Source organism: Dasypus novemcinctus, chromosome 19 (genome assembly GCF_030445035.2).
Source record: "Dasypus novemcinctus isolate mDasNov1 chromosome 19, mDasNov1.1.hap2, whole genome shotgun sequence".
Lineage (NCBI taxonomy): Eukaryota > Metazoa > Chordata > Mammalia > Cingulata > Dasypodidae > Dasypus > Dasypus novemcinctus.
Genome location: NC_080691.1, coordinates 82,633,788 through 82,656,949, shown reverse-complemented (window position 1 = coordinate 82,656,949; position 23,162 = coordinate 82,633,788). Strand labels below are relative to the sequence as shown.

At 65.3% G+C, this 23,162-nt stretch overlaps 1 protein-coding gene across 6 annotated transcripts in view; it reads left to right on the top strand.

The window, feature by feature from the left end:
• Positions 1 to 3,920: 3,920 nt before the first annotated feature.
• Positions 3,921 to 23,162, top strand: part of DOT1L (DOT1 like histone lysine methyltransferase) — a 79,885-nt gene continuing 60,643 nt past the window's right edge. For all 6 annotated transcript variants that reach the window (XM_071210009.1, XM_058282139.1, XM_058282136.1 and 3 more), the window contains exons 1-2: positions 3,921 to 4,035; positions 20,562 to 20,605. In XM_071210009.1, the coding sequence (XP_071066110.1) occupies positions 3,955 to 4,035; positions 20,562 to 20,605 (125 nt within the window). In that variant the 5' untranslated portion in view covers positions 3,921 to 3,954. The remainder of the gene's footprint in view (positions 4,036 to 20,561; positions 20,606 to 23,162) is intronic.

Here is a 23,162-nt window from a genome sequence, read left to right as displayed (position 1 = left end):
GTACAAGGAGTGCGCCCCGTAAGGAGAGCCGCCCAGCGTGAAAGAAAGCGCAGCCTGCCCAGGAATGGCGCCGCACACATGGAGAGCTGACACAGCAAGATGACGCAACAAAAAGAAACACAGATTCCTGGGGCCGCTGACAAGAATACAAGCAGACACAGAAGAACACACAGCGCATGGACCCAGAGAGCAGACAACGGGGGGTGGGGGGGAATAAATAAAATAAATCTTTAAAAATAAAAATAAAACTTCTTTAAAAATAAAAAAATTAGAAAATTAAAACAAGTAAAGAAAGATGCAGAGCCGACCAGGGGCACGTGAGGCCAGGAGCTCTCCTGCCAGTCATGTCCCCAGCAGTGCCTCCAGGCATTGCTCAGTGTCCCCGGGCAGGAATTGTCCCCATGCCGGACCCCGTGTCGATGGGCGGGGGGCCGCCCCTCGGTTACAGCTGCCCCCCGCTCCCCTCCCCCCGCCTTCTTTGCCTCTCTAACATTCATTTTCTCAGTGGCCTGCCAGCGCCCCTCTGTAGACGGTTCCACTGTGAGGGCAAGCCTCGTCTTCTTCACTGTTGTTTTCCCAGCACCTAGAAAAGTGCCCTCTAGGTAGTCGACAGGCGCTCGATAAACCTGTGTGGGATAGAGGAGTGGAACAAAGGGATGAATGAACGAAGGGCTACAAGGAAGGAAGGAAGGAGGGGAGCTTTCCTTTCCAACTGCGTGAGTGATGGGAGATGGAGCCGAGGGTCACACCTAAACTGGGTGTTCAAGGGTCCTGGCCGGCACCAAGGGGCTTCTCGTGCTAGTGCACCAGAGAGGCTAAGTGAGTCAGCCAAGCTCGCCCAGCAGGGAAGGCGTGGGGCCAGGATTCGAGTTCTGGCAGCTGTGGTGGAGTGCACGTCCGGGCGGCAGGGGTCCTGGGAGCATACCTGAGCCGTGGCCCTGCCCGGGAGGGGGAAGGGAGGCGCCTGGGAAGGCTCTGGAGGAGGTGAGCTGAGAGCCGAGGGAAGAGCAGGAGTTAACACGGCAGGAGGCACGTGTGCGGGGAAGAGTCCTGGGCGGGGGAGCAGCATGTGCGAAGGCTCTGAGCCCGGGGTCCGGCTGGAAGGGTTGGATCAAAATGGTGGCGGCAAGGGGTGAGCCTGGCGTGGGGGGCGGATGGGGAGTGAGTGTCTGGGGCCAGCTCTCTGGCCGGCTGCCCGGCGCAGGGGCTGAGAAGTCCCCCGGGCTCTTTCTGCCAAAGGAGGGGGAGAGAGAGGAAGAGCGAGAGGGACAGGGAGGGACATTCCTGGGACAACAGCGCTGGCTGGGGCCAAAGCTTAAAATAGCTCCCTGTGCCTGGAGCCCCGGGGCCCGGCTCTCCTTCCCTCCTGGGGGAGGAGCGGTGGCTCGGGACTCCTGTTTTCCAAGGCTGGGAAGGGGCTGAGCTTGAACTTCGGAGATGAAGCCGTGGGCTCCGCTTGCGTTTCTAACTTTTAACTGAAGTGTTCAACGGGTACATTTTCACAAACGCAGCCCCCGCGTGTGACCAGCGCCCGGTCAGGGAACAGGAGACGCTTGGCTGCGAAAGTCCTCTCCTGCCCCCCCCCCGGGGGGTTCTCACACCCTGTCTTGTTCCGGAACCTCCTGTGAAGGAAGCCGGGCCCGGGTCCTCTTCCCAGCCTTGCTCTTTGCCCCCGACACTGTGAGGACGCCCCACGCGGGTGGGGTGGTAGATGGTTCTAGAATGACTGTCTGCCGTCTTCTCTCTCCTAGGCAGAGCAAGACAGACTGGTGGTGTGGACGGGGCTTCTAGAACGTGGCAGGTCAAGTCACGCCTGAGGAGGTGGCCGGCGAGACGCGGCAGAGGGGGCGGAAGTGGTGAGAAGTCGAGGACAGCTTCTCAACGCCGGCTCTGGAGGTGGAGATGTCGTGGTGGGTATCCTGGGCACTGCGGGGGGTGGGGGGGCCTCCCTGGGGCCCCCGCACTCGAGGCCACCCCGTACCCCAATGGCTGTGGGCTCCCACTTGTTCCAGCTAAGGCTGCAGGACTGCTCCCCTTTCCATTCCCATGGGCAGCGGACCCCCCGCCTGTCCCCCCACAAGCATCTGCCCCCTGCGTCAGGCCCTGGCACATGGTGTTTGGGTCCAGCCTGTGGCTCCAGGAAGGCACCCGCTAGCCCCAGGGCTTGGCCATGGCAGTCGACCTGGGCCCAACCAGCCCCCACGCTGTGTAATCTGGGCAAGCCCCTGCACCTCTCTGATCCTTGGAGGTCTTCTCTGAAAAGAGCGTACGACAGCGTCACCTGCCTTCCCGGGAAGCTGGGACACTCCAGCGAGACGCTGAAAATACAAGTGCCTGGCTTCACAGCTGGCACAGGGGGGCTCCGCGAGAACGGCCGGGAGCATTTGTAATGATGGCTCATTATTATTTCCTGGGAAAACCCACCTTATATATTATTATTTTATGCTACTATTCACCCACGAAAATAATAATTGGATTATTTATTTTTAGTGAATATTTTTTATCTTGAAGATATTCACGTTATTTATTATATTTATTACTTGAAGATATTACTCATCGTATTATTACTCATTTTCCCTGAAATTATTATATGATTACTCATTATTGTCCCCAAAAATATATTAGTTTTCATTATTGTATTATTTATTTTTCCATGAAAGTATTATATTAATGATTGATTATGAAATATACCCTTATATCATTTCTTCACCAATATATTATTTTCCCATGAAAGCATTATTCAGTACATTACTAGTTAATATCTATTATTGCTACTCATTACTTTCTCATGGAATGTTATTCCATCTATTATTTATTATTAGTCACTCCGTGTTGTTATTTATCACTAATTTCCCACGAAAATAGTATTTATTAAATTATGTTATATCTTATATTCTTTATATTACTTTAAAATATTCACCTTATTATTTTCCCTGAAAATATTATTTATTATATTATTATTCTTTATTTATTTTTATTTTAAACGAATCCACTTTATCTATACCTATTAAGAAAGCAAGCAATTCCGTGGTATTTGGTATAATCACATAGCTTACATGAACCACTTCAATCATTATCAGAGCCTTTTCATTATTTCGACAATAATAAGAAAAAACAACAGACAAAATTCTTCATCTCTCAAAATGTTTTACTATTTTCTCACGAAGGGTCATGCATTATTTTATTAAGTGTCACGATGTGATCCTTTCCCCACGACTGCATTAAAGTAGAGGATACACCACCCCTTATTTCCTCGGGAAAGTATTACTCCATCCTGAACCTTGTTCCATCACTGATTATTCGCCCCGCCAATACAGGGCATCCTGCCCTAGAACTTTTTTCCCCCTCGTTTTTCCACTGTGGGTGATTTTCCCACGACCGAGACCCCGGCCGAAGGGGAGCCGGGCGCGGGCGGGGGGCTCTTCGCCTTCAGGGGGGACCCCCGCCGCAGCCGGCGGGGTCCCGGTCCCCCCGCCCCGAGCGGGCCTCGAACCCGCCGCGCCGCGGACCCGCGGGGTCTCCCGGGGTCCCCGCTTCCGGCCGGCGGGGGCGGCCGAGGGCAGCCGAGGACGCGCGGGCGAGCCCACGGGGCGGGGCGGCGGGGGGGGGGCCGGCGCGCGGGGCGGCGGGCGGGGCGGCCGGCGCGCGCCGCCTCCGCGCGCCGCCCCCCCCGCGCGCGCGCCGCCAGTGGTTGCGCCCGGCCCCCGGCTCATTGTGCTCGCCTCACGCCGGCCCAAGATGGCGGCGGCGCTGGAGGCCCCGGGCCTGTGACCACAAAGAGGGAGCCGGGGCGGCTCGGGAGCGCGGCGGCGGCGGCGGCGGCCGAGGCCGAGGCCCGGGCCCGGCCCGGGCCCCCCCCCAGCCCCCGCCCCTCCCCCCGCGCGCGCCCGCGGCGGCCGCCCGCCCCTCCCCCACCCGCCCGCCTAGCATGGTGCGGCGGCCGCGCGCGCCGACATGGGGGAGAAGCTGGAGCTGAGGCTCAAGTCGCCCGTGGGCGCCGAGCCCGCCGTCTACCCGTGGCCGCTGCCGGTCTACGTGAGTGTCGCCCCCCGGGGCCCGCGCCCCGCGCCCCCGCCCCCGAGCGGCGGGGCGCCCCGGCCGAGGGACGGCGGGGGAGCTAGTCGGGGGCCCCCGGGCGCCGTTGGGGGGCGCGGGGCCCGCGGGCTGGCTGCCGTTGCCGCGGGCGGCCCGGGACCCCCCGGAACCCCCCGCGGGCGGCGGGTGGAGAGCGGCGGCCCCCGCCCGGGAGTTCTCGGCGGCGTCCGGGGCTCGAGGTGGCCCATTCGGGGGGCGGGGGGCCGGCCCGCGTCCCCCCGCGCCCACCTTGGCGCTGTCAAGCCCGCGGCTCGGGAGTTTTGGGAACATTTGGCCCGGGAGCCCCTCAGTCCCTCTCCCTCCGCCCTCCCACCCTCCACTTTTTCCCACTGGGGAGTTTCTGGGCCCTCCTGGCCCCCCTCCGAGCCCCCGAAAGCGACGGGGCCGCGGGGGGCGGCCGAGGGGTCGGGGGTCACGGACCCCCGGGCCCCGCGATCGGGGCTTCCCGGGCGTGCAGTTTGAATGGAAGGCGTGGGGAGCCGGGGGCCGCGCGGGTGTCCGTCTGTCCGGGGGGCGGGGTCCGCGCCCGGCGCCGGGTCCTCGGCCAGGGCCGGGGTGTCCCGGGCGCGCGGCTCGGGGCCCGCGCGCGCCAAGGCGTCTGGCTATTTTTGCGCAGCCTGCGGGGCAGCTCGGGGCGTGCGCCCGGGCGCGGGACGGGGAGGGACGGGGCCGGCCAAGGCCAAGGCCGCCGGAAGCGAAAGCGGCGGGACCGCGGGCGGGCGCGCTTTACCGGTTCCCTCATTCAAAAACGCCGGCCGCTCGCCAGGCGCCGCCCGGAGCCGCCTCCCGCCCTGCGCGCCGCGGGCGTGGACGCCCCCCCGGAGGACTTGGGCTCCACTTTGCCTGGCTTTTTAGCCGGCGTGCGCCGTAATTCACGTGATGAATTGTGACCAGCGCCCGGCGGGGCGCCGGCTCCACCGCGGGCAGACAGGGAGCGCTTCTGGCACCCCCAGAATCCTGTCCTGCCGTCCCTTCTGGTCACCGTCCCCCTGGCAACCGCTGGCCTCTTCCTTAACCCCGTGCCTGCGCCTGTTCCAGTAAGTCGCTCCGCCAAACGTAGCTGACACGCGGCCACGTGGTCACGTGGGTTGGAAGCGCATCCTTGCTGTCACCTAGTGGAATTCCCTGGGAGGGACGGACTTGCCAGAATCTCTGCAGTCTCTCCCCCACCCACCCAGGACAGGGGGGTCGTTTTCCAGTTTGGGGTGATTAGAGCAGCACTACAACCTGTCTCTGGGTTCGTATGCCAGCCTAAGTTTTTTCTTTGGGAAAGTACTTGGGAGTGAGAGCGCTGGGGCCCGAACGCTTCGCCTCTGTCGCACTTTAAAAATCGCAGCTTTCGAGCCCTGAAGCGCGTAAGAAATACCTCCAGGGAGCGCGGCTGGCCAGGGCCGACGGAGTTGCCGTCACTCTTTTCCCCTAGCATGAGTTTACCTGGCCACAGTCAAGTTGTATCTGGCGCGGCTGGGACCACGTGGCTCCTGCGGGCGCCAGCGCCGCCTCCCCTTGGTGCCTCTGACCTTGTGTGGAGAGCGCGTGGCCCGGCTTTCTAGTGAACCGAGAGCTGGGAGGGTTTTCCCCTCGCACTTGGCAGCCAGGGGCCCCACGTCAGCAGGCCCTGCCCTCGCCGTACCTCCCTCCGGCGGCCGGCCCCAAGGTGCCCGCTGCCCCCTGCCAGCCCCCGAGCCCCTGGCCAGCCTCCTTCCAGTCTTGTGGGGCACCCCGGTGCAGGCATCAGGCTTGCTCACGGGAAGTGCGGTGGCAGCACTTTGTGCCCATTCATGTTCTGTGACGGGTCAGTGACTGCCGTGTCGAGAAAGTGGATGACTTCAGAAGCCCGAGTTCTGGAGAGGTCGGCTTCCTCCTCTGACGACATGTGGAGGGAGCACACTCGCTCACTGACTCATTCCACGGGCACCCACTGAACCCTGACAGCGTCGCCAGTGGGGGAGGGGAGGACAGTGCTGCAGGACTCTGACCCCCCAGGAACTTTTGGGGTGAAGGCAGGGAGACTATCTAGAAACTGAGGCCAGGGAGCTTACAGTGCCAGTGGGGGTCCCAAAGGGAGACCTGCTGGGTCTGCCTCGTGGAGGCGGGGTGGGCTTCCTGGAGGAGGAAGGGGAAGCAGCTGCCCCTGCCCAGCCCTGGAGGCCTGGGAAGCCGGCGGGGTTCCTGCTCCCGGCAGACTCAAGGCGGACCGGGCCTCGCCGCTGGAGGGTCTCAAGCAGATTGGACCTCCTGGGTGGGAGACCGAGCCCCCCACTCAGAAGGGAGGCAGGGGTTCCCCCCCTCCCCCCACAGAATAAACGTTTATCTTTAGAGAAGTTTAGATTCCAGAAAAGTTACCCCGAAAGGCTGGGGGATTCCCGGATGCTGCGCCCACGCCCCCTCCCACATTTTCCCCTATTAGTAATGTCGTCCGCGCGTGGGGTGTTTAGTCACTGGTATTTTAGGTGGTGACGAACCCGGCCGTGCCGCGTGGGAGGACGCTGGCGGCCGCCCGCGGGGCGGTCCCTCCCTGGGTAATTAGGGCTGTGGGCGGCATCCGCCCGTCGTGGGGTCCGGCCTCCCCCGGCTGCGGAGCCAGCCTGCCAGCACGCCGCCGCCTCCCCTTCCCCCCAGGAAAGGCCGCGTGTGGTCTGCGGTGGGGCCGAGGCGCGCGCCCGCTGCTCCGGTGGCCCCCTTAATCAGCGCCCGTGGGGGGCCGGTTAACCCTGTGAGGCCTTCATCTGCGTAAGGCCGGTCCTTGCTGTAAAAGGGAGAGGATCGCGGGGGAGGCTTGGCAGCAGCACAGAGCATTCGTGTTTGTGTGCAGGAGTGTAGATTTTTACACATGCCACCTGATGAGTCACGTTCAGAAGCAGAAGGGAGTCCGGGAACTTGGGAGCGTTCCGAGGGAGGTGGCGGGCGGAGCCGCGGAGAAACCCGTCGGGCCAGTCTCTCTGCCCCCTTTTTTCTCCATTAAACCTCCTGTTTGAGCTCGTGGTAGCTCTGCTTGCCTTTGTGAGAACTAAGACCAGAAACCCACGAACCCCGTAGCTGGGCTCCCCCGACAGCTGGGCTCCCCCGACAGTGTCGTGCCAAACCGACGGTGCAGTCAGGCTCGGGCGTGCGGTGTGATTGTGGGTCCCCTTTTGAATACCAGGGACTTGAGGGCCCGGCCTCCGGGTCCACGCCGCTAGGTCCTGGCCCCTGCCTGGAGGACTGCCGCTCTCGGCGGGGAACGGCCGGGCTGCGCTCTCGGCCACTCGTGGCTGCACGCCCCGAAGCCCCTTGCTCGCCTCCTCTGCCCTTCAGGCGTCCCCAGCGCAGCCTACGGGGTTACGGGGTCTCCTGCCAGCCCAGCCGGGGCACCGGTGGCTCTGGGACCTGCTGCGTTGCCGAGGGCCCCCCTCCCGTGGGCGCTGGGGACGCAGGACCCCATCCCGCCCTGCGCTCGCCTCTCGCCGCCCCGCAGCCCTCTGCTGCCCCGTTCTCCTGCCCTCCTCTTCCTCACCAGTCTTCCCCTTTCCCAGATTCTGCCTGCTCCTCCGTCGAACGGTACCACGTCGGTGCCCACGGCGCCCTTCCTGCTCCACGGCAGGGCCCTGGGGCTCATGGCGTTGGCGGCGCAGGGCGAGGACGTGACGACCCCGGCCCTGGCCCGCAGACCGCCTCGGCATACACCAGGCTTGGGGTCCTGCGAGCCTCTGTTTCCTCCTCTCTGGAAAGGGGGTTCAGTTTGCCCTGCCCTTCTGTCAGTCGGTCGGGGCAGCTGCTCCCCTCCTGTCCCCGTTCCTGCAGAGCGCAGGCTGCCGGACACGCAGGGCGGCCGGCCCCGGTTCCCAGCCTGCTCTCAGGGCTGCGCGGCCTGGGCCAGGCCCTCTCGACCTCGGGACGGCGGTCAGCTCTGAAAGGCTCTGTCCATGGCAAAGGGCGGGTCGGGTACTGCGCAGTGCCCGCGAGTGGAGATAGCTCCTGGGGTAGAGATGCCCCCCGGGCCCCACGCCTGCTTCACATTGAGCAGTAGCCATGGTAAAAGGGCCCGAAGATACAGGTGACGTCACATCTTGTGATGGTTTCGCCCACCCTAGCAGAGCCAAATACCGCCCTTCACCCTGCACCCGTAGCTGGTGGCCGTGCCCTGCTGGGTGCTTCCCTGATGGTCGGCGTCGCTGTGGGGCCCGGCCGCCACTGAGGGCCCGTAGCCTCCTGTGGGGACAGCGCAGCTCTGGGCCTTCTCTGGGCCTGGCCCAGACTCCCGGCTGTGCCCGTGCAGGCCGGCCAGCTCTGAGGGGGGCCCGGGAGACCCGCCTTCCTGCTCAGCTTGCCTGGCGAGGCAGGGCATCTATGAAAACCTGTGTGATCGTGGCCTCTCCGTGGCGGCCTGTGTGTGCCCGCCTGCCCCTGCCTGTCCACCCCCACCTGCCCCGGGAGGGCCCTGGGCTCATTCTCCTAGTGGACCTGCCTTCTCCTCCCCTCAAGAGGAGCCTGGTGGGCGCCCTGCGCCCCCTCCCCTCTCTCCACGGCAATTCTGGGGACTCGGACCTTTCTTCTGCCCTGGGAGCACTGCTTTGGGTGTTTCCTAAAGGCTTTTGCCCCAGGGCCCTATGGCGTGTGGATGGGGCTTCTCCTCGCTGTGGAGTGCCGTGGGGGTTGCAGGGTGGGTTTTGTCCCCTGAGCAGCCCGTCTGCCGGGAGCCTGCCCCGGTCAGAGTGGCGTAGGCAGGGGTGGCCCCCATCCTTGGCGGCCCCTCCTGATGACTTAGTGCCTGGCTGTTTTTCTCGGCTACATTTAGTTGAGCAGAAAACATTCCCTGCGAGCCAGGATGAGTCACATGGAAGCGTGATGGAAAAGCCCTCCTGAGCTCTTGACTCAGCTCCGGCTCGGGCAGAGGGCCGGCAGCGTGACATAATTTGGGGGCCACGTCAGAGGAACGCTTGAAACCAGTGAGCTCAAACAGCGACGACTGAGTGAGCTGGCCTTGGCCCCGTTTCCAGCCCTGCCTGGGCCCCGCGGCCGCTCGGGCTCTGTCGTGCCCGGGGCCCAGCCCACCCTGCCGGGGCTGCGCCCGGCTTTGCTCTGACTCCCCGAGGCCACCCAGGACGCCAGCGGGCCTCACCGCCGTGCCGCCTCGCCTCTCCCTGCTGCTCCTTGCGTCACGCCCTGCCAAGGCCAGGTGGCCCCGAGGTGGCCTTGGGTCTGCTGGTCCCTGGCCAGCGAGTGTCTCCAGGCCAAGTGGAGCCGGTGGGCTCGCTGGACCAGCAGGAGGGGTCCTCGGGGCCGGCTGTCTGAGGAGGGTGCCGAGCCCCAGGGGTGCAGCCAGCCGGCCGTGGTCCCTCTCGAGGAGCAGCCCAGCTGGCCGCAGACCCCCACGCCAGGGCTGCACGCGCAGGTCGCCCCCAGAACCCCTCTCACTTTTGAACAAGGCCCTGCACTTTCATTTTGCCCGGGGCCCACACATCCTGGAGCCGGGGCTCACGGCGCCCGCCGCCCTTCCCTCCTCTTGCCACCCTCACCCCGTCAGACCTGCCACCTTTTAAAAAAAGTTTTTATTACGGCAGCACGCACATGAGAACGTTTCCTGTGGGCGGCGTCAGCCACTCTCGCTGTGTTGTGGTGCCGTCGTCGCCCTCCATTGCCGCCCTCCGTTGCCCCAGCTTGTCCCTCGCTCCAGAGGAGCCGCATGCAGCCGGCCTGCTCCCGCCAGCCACCGCCTTCCTGCCCCCGAACGGGCGCGCTCCCCGGGCTCCTGCAGCGCCGCCTCCGGCCTCCGTGCTCCAGGAGCCTGGCCTCTTGTACCCAGTGTGGCGGCCAGGTCCTCACGCACTGACCAGGGCGTCTTCCCTCTCGCGGCTGGGTCCTGCCCGCCCTCGCAGACGTGACCCCGCTGACCCCCACCCCGCGTCACTGATTGCGCTGCACCTGTGTTCGCCGGCGCGTCAGTCCTCTGCGCCGGGCTCTCTCCCTCCCTGTGCGTCCTGCACGTGCCCAGTTTAAAGGCCGCTCTCCAGAGCCCTCCCGCAGGGCTGTCCGTCCGTGCGCACTCCTGCGGTGGCGCGGACCCAGCTCCAGCGCTCCCGCTGCCCTCGGTCAGGGACCGTTCCCATGCGACGCTGCGCGGGCCCCCGGGCCTACTGGGAGGCGGGGCCCGCAGGGCGATGAGTGTGGGTGGTCAGCCCGCCAGCCGAGGGGCGGTGGGGACGCCGCGTGTCATGCGCCCGCTGGGTGCTGGCTCCTGGGCCCGGTGTCTGCCCAGCACGTTGGGGCCCCTGGGCTGCCAGGGAGGAGCTGCCGGGCCCTCTGGATAAGGAGGCTCAGCGCAGGGGTCCCGAGGTCGAGCCGGGTGGACCGGCTGGGGCTCTGACCTGGGTTGGCGCGGTGCCCCCTGGCCCCCGTGGCTTGCTGGCCTGCGTGACGGCCCTCACGAGGAGGCGGGCGTGCGCCCCGGCGTCAGCTCCTCCTGCGGCGGGCCCCGAGGCCAGCCCTGGGCCTCTTCCCCCGGGGGGCCGTGTTCGGGGGTAGCTGAAGAGCGCGCGGGCCTGGGCGGGCGCCGCGGTGCCACCTCTGCCCGCATGCCGCGAGGTCCTTCTCGGTGCGGGCAGCCTGCTGGCTTTGCTGTGCTTCGGGCACGGCTCCCGCACGCCCTCGGGGTGCGCCGGCCCCTGCCCCAGACTCGCCGCGGTCACGGTTGGCCCTGTGTGTGCCCACGGGGCCTTTCCCTTTGTGTTTCTGGTGACTTCGAGTGGGTCAGCTGCAGTGATGAATGCTCGACTCAGTCACGGTAGAACGAGCCGTAAGTTCCTTGTGCTCCCGGGGCGAGCTTCTCGCTCATTAGCTCTCCAGCGGACTTCGACCGAGGCGGCGCCCGGTGGTCGAAGGCCACCAGGGCTGAAGTCTGGGTGCTGGCGGGTCGGGTCAGGCAGGACGCCCATCTGTGGGTGAAAGCGAGGTACACGGGCCCTGGTGAGATGGGTGGAGCCCAGCGCGTCGGGCCGTGACTGCTGGCCCTCGTGGCGCGTCCCTGTCTCCTCAGGCTGAGGTCGCCAGAGCCACAGGGCCGGTCGCGGGGCCACTGGCGGGCTGCTGGTCTCATCACCGTGTTCTTCTCAAGGAGAAAGGGGGTGGTCCTTCATGGGGACGGCGGAGTGCGAGGAGCGAACGGCCTGCGGCAGGCGGCATGGTGACGCGGGCGGTGTGGTGACGCGGGTGGCGTAGTAACGCGGGCGGCGGGCCGCTTCCGGCTCACTGGCGACGCACCTCCTCACACGTGGTCCTGAGGAGGTCCTAGGCCTGCAGAAGAGCCGGGAAGGTAGCAGAGCCTTCTCACCCGGCCCTGCCAAGCGCCGGCCACGCACCCCCACTGCGCGAGCCCGGGGAGTGGCGCGGGCCCGACGCCGTGTCCTCGACACACCGTGCCCCTGCCCTGGCCCAGGAGTTGGCTCCGCGCCGCTGGTGGCGTCCCCTTGTCTCCTCCAGGCCGGGAGAGCGCTGGTGTCGGAGGTGAGACGAGTGTCCCACACGCCTGGACTGGACTGAGGGACCTGGTCACTGTTGTGGACCGACCCTGCAGGGCTGCCCCTCCTGGTGGTGGAGGGCGCGGGCGCCGAGCCCCTCGTGGGTGCTGTCAGGAGGCCTGGGCGTCGTGGCTCGCTGCGGGGTCTGTGCCCGCCAGCCCCTCCCCAAGGGAGCGCTGGCCCCTGTCCTGGAGGGCGCCCTCGCGGCCTGTGGCTGCCCGCACCCCGGCTCTGTGTGTCGCTGGCTCTGGCCGCCGGCCGTCACTGTGCATTGGCCTGTCCCTGTCCCTTGTCACTGACGAGCGCGGCGCTTTGGGGGAGGTGGTCCTCCCGGCTTGTTTGCTCGCCCAGCAGGACTCTGTGCCCCTCTCAGGAAGGACTCGGGCTGCCCGTCCTCCGTGTGTGGTCACTGTCCTGTCTCCTGCTGGAGTCGTCACTGGCTTGTCCTCGGGCGGCCCTGGGCCTTCCCCGCGCCGTCCTCTTGGCCACTCCCCGCGTCCTGGCCCTGTAGGTGGATCCCGATGCGTCTCGCCGCTCGCTGCCCAGCGCCGTCGGCCGTGTCTCCGAGGCGTCCCGGTTCCCCTTTATTGTTCTTCCTCATCTTCTAACGTGGTGGTGAAGTGGACGGAGCGCGACGTCACCTCGGCGCCCTGGACCTTGCTGTGTCTCCAGGCCGCCCGGCTCCTCTTGCTGGAGAACACGGTCCCTGTCCTCGGCGGGGGCTCGTGGCCGCTTGCCGCTCTGTCCTCAGGGGCGCGGGGTGGCTGGGCAGGCGCAGTGCACCCGTGGAGCTGGGGAGGCGGGCACCCCAGAGCCACCCGAGGACTGCGGCCGGGACCAGGGTGGGGAGCCCCCCTTCTGCTCTTCCGCCTCGACCGCCCCCCTCCCCTGGGGGCCTTGCAGACGCCCTCGAGCGCCGGGACCAGAGCAGGAGCTTGCTCCTTGCGGGAGCACCTGAGGCGGGGAGCGCGAGGGGGCCTGCGGCCGTCGTGGGGTGGCCCCACCGCCAGGCCCAGGGGCGTGCGTCTCCCGAGGGGATCTCGCCCAGAAATGGGGCTGGTGCCGCACGTTGGAACTGGGGACCTGGCTGGCGGGCAGTGCGGCGGGCGGGGCAGAGAGCCATGCCCCCCTGTGCCACGTGGGGCAGGTTTGGGCCGCCAGCCCCCGGGGCGTCCTCTGCCAGACCCGACCCCCTTGGCTGGGCCCTGGCGGCTAGTGGGGGCTGCCGTGACCACGCGGCCCTGTCCCGAGCGTGGGGTGCGGGGCAGGGCTCGGCTGGCGCGTCCTCCCGCTGACGAGTCGGCGCGCCCACGGCCTGCACGCTGGCCCGTGGCCTCTCCGCCTTCACAGCGGAGTCCGTGGGCGGGCTCGGCCTCGCCTCCTGCTCGGGGCTGGGAGGCACCCCCGCACCTTCCTCTGCGCCCCTTGCGTGCAGGCAGCTCCCTGCTGCTTGAGGCCCTAGAACGTGGGTGACGCAGCTTGAGGCCGCTCCCAGTGTCGCGGCCTAGGAAGCCACTTCAGGTGCCCTTGTGGCTTCTTTTCAAGCGGGAGCCGGTTGTGTCACTTCACTGGGGTGGGGAACCCTGCGGGCAGGTGGCGGTGGCCTGGGGCCCACGTCCAGCGGGCCCCACCCCCTCCGCCATGCGAGCCCGCGCCTGGAGCAGGGCAGGGAGAGCCGGGGCTGCCCCCCACGGGACCTGCGGCCCCTGCGTCTGCTCTGCCGCAGGCTCTGTCCTTTGCTCTCTGCACTGGCCCTGGCTGTCGCCAGCTCGCCGTTCCTCTGTCCTTTCCCGCAGCTTCACCGTGACGGCTTTGCGGCCAGTGCCACGTACCCAGCATGTTGACGCCCTTATTTAGAGCAGTGTAGCAGTCGCCTGCTGCTGTGTGACAAGCCACCCTGGGAGGAGTGGGCCACCCTGTGTGACGGGGGGCTCGCAGCTCGGGGTCCCTCCGCTGCTTGGATGAGAGCACCCAGCCGGCTCCTTGCTCCCTTCTCCTCCAAAGGCCTGAGACCCCGAGGGAGCGGTCGCCGTCAGCCCTGAGCGCCTCTGAAGGACCATGGCCAGCAGGCCCCTGCCTTCCCCGCCTCTGCTGTCTGGAGATGGGCCAGGCCCGATGGGGTGACGTGGAGGTCTTTGAGGGGCGCTCGCGAGCCTCTCCGTTTCCCTCTCCCCCGGGCGTTAAACCCCGGGAAGACTCGTTTTCGTCTCGTCAGAGGAGGTTCCAAGCTGCAGGCCTCTCTGTGTCTCTGGACTCAGATGCGCTCAGCAGGGGCTGTGGTGGGCAAGGGGCTGCTGGTGGGGGAGCGTGTGCAAGTCACCCTGGAGTTTTAGCCTCAGAAACGTGCCTGGTGAGGGGCTCGCTTCCGAGAGGCCCTGTCGGGACCTGAGGAGGGAGAGTAAGGCGCTCACACGCCACTGCCGCGCGCTGCTTGTGCGGTGCACGCCGTGCGGGCTCTGCGCGCGCTGCGAGCCCGGGGGTGCATCTCACCAGGCTGAGCGTGCTGTTTTGTGATCTTGCGAGGACAATGAATGAAAAGCTTTTGACGAGGGGCTCTCCTTGTGTCGTCTCAAACCTCCCACCTGTTCGCTCAAGCAGGGCTCCTGGAGGGGTCTCCCAGCCCAGCTTGAGATATCTGTGTGAGTTATCTGCTGCTGCATAACAAACGAGCCCCCAACTTAGCTGCTTCAACCACCAAACTTTTTTTAATTTAATTTTGTACATGTAATAATTGAAAATTAAGCAATTATAAACTAAGAAGAAAACACGGTTGAGTAAAAACGCATATTTCTCAAATGTATAGGATACCTATACCTCTTTTTTTTTAAACCATCCATGTTATACAATATATTTGGTTCATAGTGATGCAGTCATGCAGTATTTGTCCTTTTGTGTCTGGCTTTCACTCAACATAATGTCCTCCAGGTTCATCCATGTCATGTACTTCACAACTGTATTTTTTCTTGCAGCTGCATAATGTTTCATTGTGTGAATACACCACAGTTTGTGTATCCATTATCTGTTGATGGACACCTGGGTTGTTTCCAACTTTTTGCAACTGTGAATAACGTTGCTATGAACATCGGTGTGCAGCTGTCTGTTCGTGTCACTGCTCTAGGTTCTTCTGGGTGTGTACCCAGTAGTGGTATTGCAGGGTCACACGACAAGTCTATGTTCAACTTCTTTAGGAACTGCCCAACAGTGCTCCGCCATGCATTCCCACCAGCAGTGAGTAAGTGTTCCTCTCTCTGCACATCCTCTCCCACACTTGTAGTTCTCCTTTTTTAATAGTCACCATTCTGGTAGGTGTGAAATGATATCTCATGTAGTTTTCTGATTTGCGTTTCCCTAATGGTTAGTAATGTTGAGCATTTCTTCATGTGTCTTTTTGACATTTGTATTTCTTCTTTGTACAAATGTCTGTTCAAGTCTTTTGCCAATTTTTAAATTGTATTGGTTGTCTTTTTACTGTGAGTTGTAACATCTCTTTCTATATCCTGGTTTTTTTTTTTAAGATTTATTTATTTATTTATTTCTCTTCCCTTCCCCCCCTACCCCGGTTGCCTGTTCTCTGTGTCTATTTGCTGCGTGTTCTTCTTTGTCTGCTTCTGTTACTGTCAGCGGCACAGGAATCTGTGTTTCTTTTTGTTGCGTCATCTTGCTGTGTCAGCTCTCCGTGTGGGTGGCGCCATTCCTGGGCAGGCTGCACTTTCTTTTGCGCTGGGCGGCTCTCCTTATGGGGTGCACTCCTTGCGCGAGGGGCTCCCATACGTGGGGGACACCCCTGCGTGGCAGGCACTCCTTGTGCACATCAGCACTGCACATGGGCCAGCTGCACATGGGTCAGGGAGGCCCGGGGTTTGAACTGCGGACCTTCCATGTGGTAGATGGATGCCCTAACCACTGGGCCAAGTCTGCCGCCTATATCCTGGATATTAAACCCTTGTCTGACATGTGATTTCCAAATGTTTTTTCCCATTGAGTTGGCTGCCTTTTTACCCTTTTGACAAAGTCCTGTGAGGTGCAAAAGTGTTTACTTTTTTTTTCCTATTGTCCTAGTATTTCTTTTCTTTTTTTCCAAATTCTACTCAATTTATTCATTTTAAAAGATATTACATTAAAAAAATATGAGGTCCCCATTCGCCCCCTCTGCCCCCACCCCACACTCCCCCCCCAACAACACTTTCCCCCATCATCATGTCACATCCATTGCGTCTGATTAGTACATCTCCAGGCATCGCTGCACCCAAAAGTGTTTTACTTTTGAGGAGATCCCATTTATCTATTTTTTCCTTTTGTTGTGTGTGCTTTGGGTGTAAGGTCCAAGAGACCATCACCTCCCACAAGGTCTTGAAGATGTTTCTTCTAGCAGTTTTATGGTCCTGGCTTTTATATTTAGGTCTTTGATCCATTTTGAGTTGATTCTTGTATAGAGAGTGAGAGAGGGGTCCTCTTTCGTTCTTTTGGTTATAGGTGTCCAGTTGTCCCAGCACCATTTGTTGAAGAGACCGTGTTGTCCTGTTAACATTGACTTTGTAAGTTTGTCAAGAACCGATTGGTCATAGAGGCGAGGGTTTATTTCTGGATTCTCAGTTCTATTCCACTGATCAACATGTCTCTCTTCGTGCCAGTACCATGCCGTTTTGACTACAGTAACTTTGTAATATGTTTCAAGGTCTGGCAGTGAAATTCCTCCCATGTCACACTTCTGTTTTAGAATCTTTTGGCTGTTCGGATGGACTTTCTGTTCCAAGTGAATTTGGTAGCTGCCTTTTCTAATTCTGTAGCGTAGCCTATTGGGATTTTGATTGGTACTGCATCAAGTCTGTTAATCAGTTGGGGTAGAATTGACATCGTCACGGTATTTATTCTTCCTGTCCATGAACACGGAAGGTCTTTCTGTTTGTTTAGGTCTGCAAACACTTCTTGTTTCACACCATCTCCTAAGCTTGGGAATTGGGGAGCAGCGTAGCTGGGGGGTCCTGCTTGCATCTCCCCACTCTCAGTGGGGCTGCTCTGTCTGAAGGCTCAACCGGAGCTGGAGTCGCTGCTTCCCCCGCTGCGCCTGGAGTTGGAGCTGCGTGCCCCGAGCCCCCGAGCCCCCGAGCCCCCGTGCTGTACCTCTCCTTGCACTCTCCGCCGTGGGGTCCGCCTGTCCTTCCCACGGCTCTCGAGACACAGGTGGCACCTCTCTCGTGCAGGGTCCGTGGGTGCCGGAGCCAGTGCAGGGCTGTGGACCTGCTCTCGGAGCAGGGAGGCACCCGCGCCCGTGGGGTCTCACCGCTGTCGGCAGCGCCACGGAGAGCTGGTTCACGCGGCGTACAGTCTGCCCACGTGACGGGTCTCGCCTCTTCTCGGCAGCGATTCGCCCGTTTGGGGCCTGCGCTGAGGTGGAGTTGGGCGGTGCGGGGCCTCCCCGGCGAGCTGCGTGGTCTCCCGGTTCCTCCACGCTGCAGTGAGGTTCAGAGCCTCGCCCTTTTCTTCACCAAGTAGTACTCCACTGCGCTTCCCCTTCTCCACTGACCGGTTGACAGACGCTGGGGTTTCTCCGTGTGGCAGCTGTTAAGGTCGGAGGTTTGTGGACGCATCCCTGTGTGGACGTGTCCTCACTCCTCCCTGGGCGAGTCCCAGGCGCGGCGCTCCACCTGGCCCCTGCGTTCAGCCATTTGAGGACCCCCAGATGGCTGGCGAGGTGGCCGCCCCTTTCCCCTTCCCACCGGCAGTGCGAAGGCGCTCGTTCTCCGTCCTCGCCAGCCCTGGCCGTGGCCGCCCTGGTGGGCGCGAGCCGGCGCCTCGGTGGGGTCTGATTCGCATCTCCCCGGTGGCGAATGAGGCCCGGCGTCTTCCCGCGGGCTTGTTGGCACTCGCAGCTCTTCTCTGGAGAAGTGTCCACCAGCCCCTCTGCCAGGGCTCCCTGTCTTCTAGTGGAATGTAAGTTTCCTATGTGTTGTAGCCCTGCGTCCCTGGACTCCTGGAGGACCTGAAAATGCCCCCTCCCTCCCTGGGGGCTGCCTCTCGCTTTCTCAGTGGTGTTCTCTGAAGCCGAAACGCTCCTAATTTTGCTGAACACCAGCGTCGCTTGTGAGGCTCCGAGGGTGGGCGCGGGCGCAGATTGCTCTCCTCTGCACCCTGCACGCTGCTCACTGCGGCTGCGTAAGCGCAGCCAGACGGAGCACAGCAGACGCGCTCAGGGGTGCCGCCACTGTGTGTCCCCCGCGTGCCGGGAGGCTCTGTTGGCTTGTGCGCCCGCAGAGGTGCAGGTGCAAGCTGCCAGCACGGCTGCCATGGTGGGGCTGGGCAGCAGGCTGAGGGCTGCGCCCGTGCCCCTGCGCGGCCCTGCGTCGGGTGTGATGGGCAGCAGCGGCTTCGGCCTGCTCCTCCGTGGGGCTTGTTTTGGGCTCCCAGGCGGGCGGCGGGCGGGCGGGCTCACGTCCTCACCCTGCTGGCCGCAGTTCCGTCTTTTAAGGTGTAACTGCAGGAACGGCCGGGCTCCTCCTGCGCGCTCTCCCCACTTTGGGGGGGCCTGGGCTCACGGGCTGCTGCGTCCCGGAGGTGTGGAGCAGGACAGCCCTCGGCGATGGCCTCCCGTGGCCTGGGAGCGGCACCGCGCCGGGGGCCCTGGGTGGGCTGCTCGGAGGGGAGCCGAGGGCAGGCGGCTGCCTGGAGCGAGGGGGCAGTGAGGTCAGCGCTCCCGCCCGCGTGGCCGAGTCCGTGCTGAAGGAAGGGCGCTGACCAGGCTCGCCGTGGGCGCTCCTGCGAGGCCTCCTGCCAGCCTCAGACCCCGTGTTGGACCCGCCACGTTTCAGGTGCTCGGCGCCCGCCTGGCCAGGGGCGCAGCCAGGGCAGTGCAGGCCAAGGCCGCCGGCCCTCCAGGTGCTGGAAGCGGGGGCTCCCGAGGCCCTCCAGGCGGCGGAAGCGGGGATGCCCGAGGGCCTGTGGCCACGGCTCCCGGAGCAGGCTGGGCGGGCCTGGGCAGTGTGCAGAGGCCTGTGTGCAGAGGGGAGCTGGGGGGGGCGCCGACCGACCTAGGCCCGGCAGTCCAGGCCGCGGCCCGCAGAGGCCTGGGTGCCCCGTGGATGTGGGCGTGGGTGGGTGGGAGCCAGCACCTCTGGCTGGTGGACGTGGCTCTCACTTCAAGGCTGTGCACAGCTGTGGGTCAGGTCGGGGCCATGGGGAGTGTCGAGGTCAGGCAGGCGGGTGCTCGGGAGGTGTAGAGAGGTGGGGGGCGCAACCTGCGCCGGGGTCCCTGCGCCGTGGGGTCCACGCCACCGTCCACATGGGGCGGGCTCCACTGCTTCTTGCGCGTCTCCCTTCCTCTTTCCTTCTTCCTTGCGTTCTGTGGTAACGGGACGGTGCGTGGCGTGGCTTCGTAAATGCGTGGGTGTGTGGCGGGCGAGCTGTCTGCTCAGTGAAGACGCTTGCCGAGTGAGCGAGGAGTCTGGAGTGGGCGTCACCCTTGGGAGCCTCCAGTCACGAGAGAGGATGGGGTGCAGGAGACGAAGGGGTGCGGGCGAGGCAGGGGCAGGAGCAGTGGAGCCGGGCGGTGTCCACGGCGGGGCGGGGAGGCCTGGCCGTGTCCGTGGCGGGGCGGGGAGGCCTGGCCGTGTCCGTGGTGGGGCGGGGAGCCCTGGCCGTGTCCGTGGCGGGGAGCCCTGGCCGTGTCCGTGGTGGGGCGGGGAGGCCTGGCCGTGTCCGTGGCGGGGAGCCCTGGCCGTGTCCGTGGCGGGGCGGGGAGCCCTGGCCGTGTCCGTGGCGGGGCGGGGAGGCCTGGCCGTGTCCGTGGCGGGGCGGGGAGGCCTGGCCGTGTCCGTGGCGGGGAGGCCTGGCCGTGTCCGTGGCGGGGCGGGGAGGCCTGGCCGTGTCCGTGGCGGGGAGCCCTGGCCGTGTCCGTGGCGGGGCGGGGAGCCCTGGCCGTGTCCGTGGTGGGGCGGGGAGGCCTGGCCGTGTCCGTGGCGGGGAGCCCTGGCTGTGTCCGTGGCGGGGCGGGGAGGCCTGGCCGTGTCCGTGGCGGGGCGGGGAGCCCTGGCCGTGTCCGTGGCGGGGAGGCCTGGCCGTGTCCGTGGTGGGGCGGGGAGCCCTGGCCGTGTCCGTGGCGGGGAGGCCTGGCCGTGTCCGTGGCGGGGCGGGGAGGCCTGGCCGTGTCCGTGGCGGGGCAGGGAGGCCTGGCCGTGTCCGTGGCGGGGAGCCCTGGCCGTGTCCGTGGTGGGGCGGGGAGGCCTGGCCGTGTCCGTGGCGGGGAGCCCTGGCTGTGTCCGTGGCGGGGCAGGGAGGCCTGGCCGTGTCCATGGCGGGGCGGGGAGCCCTGGCCGTGTCCGTGGCGGGGCGGGGAGCCCTGGCCGTGTCCGTGGCGGGGAGCCCTGGCCGTGTCCGTGGTGGGGCGGGGAGCCCTGGCCGTGTCCGTGGCGGGGAGGCCTGGCTGTGTCCGTGGCAGGGCGGGGAGGCCTGTGGTCTCGGGCCGCCACGTCCTGGCTCTGAAGGTGCCGTCTGCGCACAAGTCCGTCGTCATCTTCCCGGCATCGCCGTGTTATAGACGGGGACGCGGAGCCTAGCAGAGGGTCAGAGGGTCGGAGCCAGGCACTCGCGTGGAAGCAAGCCTCGCGGCAGGCCGGGGCTCTGTGGCCCTGGGCTGCCTGCTGCCGCGGGGGCGAGGGGCCAGCAGAGGGGCCGAGCCCTCGGGTGGGTGCGCGCAGTCCTCGTCCCTCACCCAGGCGTGTCGGTGCTGCTGGGGTGTGCACACGTGTGTGTGCGTCTGGGGCCCCTGCCTCGGGTGGGCCTGGAAGCGTCTGGCGGCAGCGTGGGGAGAGACGGGCGGGGGAGCTGGGCAGGAAGCCGGTTCTGGTCGCCGACGGGAGCAGCGCGGCAGCACTAGACACCGGGGCGCAGGTGTCTGCCCTGCGGGGTGTCCCGGGCCCCACGACTGCGCGGGGGGTGGCAGGACCGGCCCTCACACGCTCTCCTCTTCTCTTTCAGGACAAACACCACGATGCTGCTCACGAAATCATCGAGACCATCCGGTGAGTTGCCCGGGCCTCCGGCATGCAGGGCACAGCCCCCAGCACGGGGCCCTAGTGCCCGCTCTGCACCACCCCGAGCCCCTGGGCCCGGGAGCGCCGCCCCCGCCGCCTTGCCCTGCAGACGGGGCGGGCTCCGGGTGGGCCGGGGCTGAGCCGGGCACGTCGCCCTGGGCGCTCCTCCCGCTGGGTGGTCCGGCTCGCAGGCCCCTCGTGCCCTGTAGCGTCTCACGCAGACGTCCATGAGGCGGAGAAAGAGCCGAGTAGGCCGGGCTGGAGACAGGGCTCCGCTCATTGGCAGCACGACCCGGAGTGTGCTGCTCTGAGCCTCAGTTTCCCTCCGTGTGATGCGGGGAGCAGCGTTCCGAGCTGCAGGGTTCCCACAGGAACTCACCTTCCTCCTCCTCCCTTTCCCGGGCGCCCTCTCGGCCTGTGCCCCCGGTGGCTTCACCCGGGCCCAAGATGCCCCTCGAGGGCAGCGTGCCCTGGGGCCCCTGCGGCCTCCTGCGGGCCCGCCGTGTAAGCGCCCGGGCGAGACAGCGTGGCGGAGGCTGCGGCCAGGGGCGGGCCCACCACAGCCCTGGACGTCGGGGCCCTGGGAGGGGTGCAGGGCCCCTTTGTCCCCGTGCTGCCCACCAGGAAGCTCCCAGAACAGCCGGCTCGGGGTCCTGGGGCCGCCAGAGAGCGGTGAGGCCACGGGGAAAGCCACGTTCCTTCTAGTCCCTGCAGCACGGCTGTGCGCAGGACCGTGCCACTCCTCGGAGCCCCTGACATGGAGCCAGCCACGGCGCCTCCTGAGTGCCGCCAGCAGGAGCTGGCAGCGCAGCGGTCCCGGTCGTGCCGGCCGGTGGGCTGCGCCTCCTGGTTGGAACCTGCTCTGCTGCCCCTCCCGGGCTGCCCAAAGCCTCCCTGCCCCGGGCGGGTGCGGTGGGCCCTGGCGAGGGGGCGAGGGAGACCCCCAGGTGAGCCGGGCAGGGCAGGCTCTCGGGGTTGAGAATCGCGGTCTGCTGGGACTCCACGGCAGCTGCCGGGGCCAGTGGCCTCCTGAAGGCTGCTGGTGCAGTGCAGGCGGCCCTGTGAGGCCCCTGCGGGGGCTTCGCCGGCCAGAGGGCCTGGGAACGCTGTGCCAAGACGCCACCAGGACACGCCCAGCTCCAGCAGCACCAGCAGGCGGCCTCCTGGGCAGGCCCTGCGCATCGCCGCCCGCCCTGCGCCCCCCAGCCCTGCACCGCGGCCTTTGTCCTTCCGGGTGCGGCGTATCCTCGGCTAATGGCGTGTTCAAGCTGCGCGACTTCTGACTGTGGGAACCTTCCCTGGCAGCAACCCGCCTTGCTTCCCCTTGTCCCCGGGAGGCGCGTCCTTGGGGAAGGGCCTGCAGCAGCCCTTGGCGGGGGCGCTGGGGTGGGGGTGGCTGGGGCACGCCTGACCCTCCCTGCCAGCACCGCCCAGGTGGCCTTTGGCCCCGTAGCTTCTTAGCGTCTTAGCGCGGGGCCGTGGGGAAGCCGCCCCTTCTCGGGCTGCGTGGCAGCCGTCTGAGGTCTGTGGGTGAAATGCTCCCCTTTACAGTGGGAGGGAGCCGGGAGAGGACCCCAGAGCCGGGAGACCCCAGGCACCCGTGGGTGGCTAAGTCTTCCCCTGCGGTCCCCGCCCGGCTCCCCTGGAGGTTCCTCAGACAGACCCCCTGGGCCCGGCGGGGACGGCCCCCCTGGGGCTGGCGGGGACGGACCTGTGGGGCTGGCGGGTGCTTCTGGGAGGGCTCGGGCATGTGGGGCCCGTGCGGGGTTCTGTCCTCCCTGCCTCGCCTGCGGCACGCTTGGGCCGCGCCCTGCTCGGCACGGGCACTGCTCCTCCGTCCTCCCCGGAGGCGGTGGCCCGGCAGGTCTCAGGCACTCAGGCTTGCGCGTCCTCACGCAGCACCTGCCCGCTGGTGCTCTTCCGAGCTCCGGGCCAACATGCCCACAAAGCACCTCCCCACGCCTCCGTCACGTGAGGGCGGCCCCCTCGGCCACCCGGCGCCGCCGCAGCGCTTCCTGTCCCGTCGGGCACGGCCGGGTGTCCCGGGAGGACCAGCTGGAACCGCGTGCGCCCGCTCGTTTCCCGGTGTCCCGACTTCGCGGGCGGGTTTGTGATTGATGGGTTTTGCCGAGAGCTTGGCTTCAAGGCAGGCAGTCGCTGGGTTTTAGAAAGGGTCCTCTGCCACCCGCTGTGCCCTCAGCTCACGCCCCCGCGCGGTCATCTCACTCGTGTGCTCGATTCGCGTCGGGCGGCGCTGGGTGCTTGGGAGGGCTGGCTCCACTCCCGGGGCTGGCGCTGGCCCGGTCCTCGGGGTGGCTTGGGGCAGGTCACTCCCTTCCCTCTTCCCCCAGCGGGCAGTCGGGCTGTTGGCTGGGGGGACTGGTGACCTTGGTTTCCCGCGTCCTCTTACGGGGGACGTTGCAGCGCTCAGAGGTAGCCAGGAGGGCGGAAGGACACCTGTCACCGTCCCCAGCTGTGCTTGCCCACGGCCGGGCCGCTTCACCCTGCTTCCATCTCCTCTCCTCCCCCTTGCTCTTACATGTTT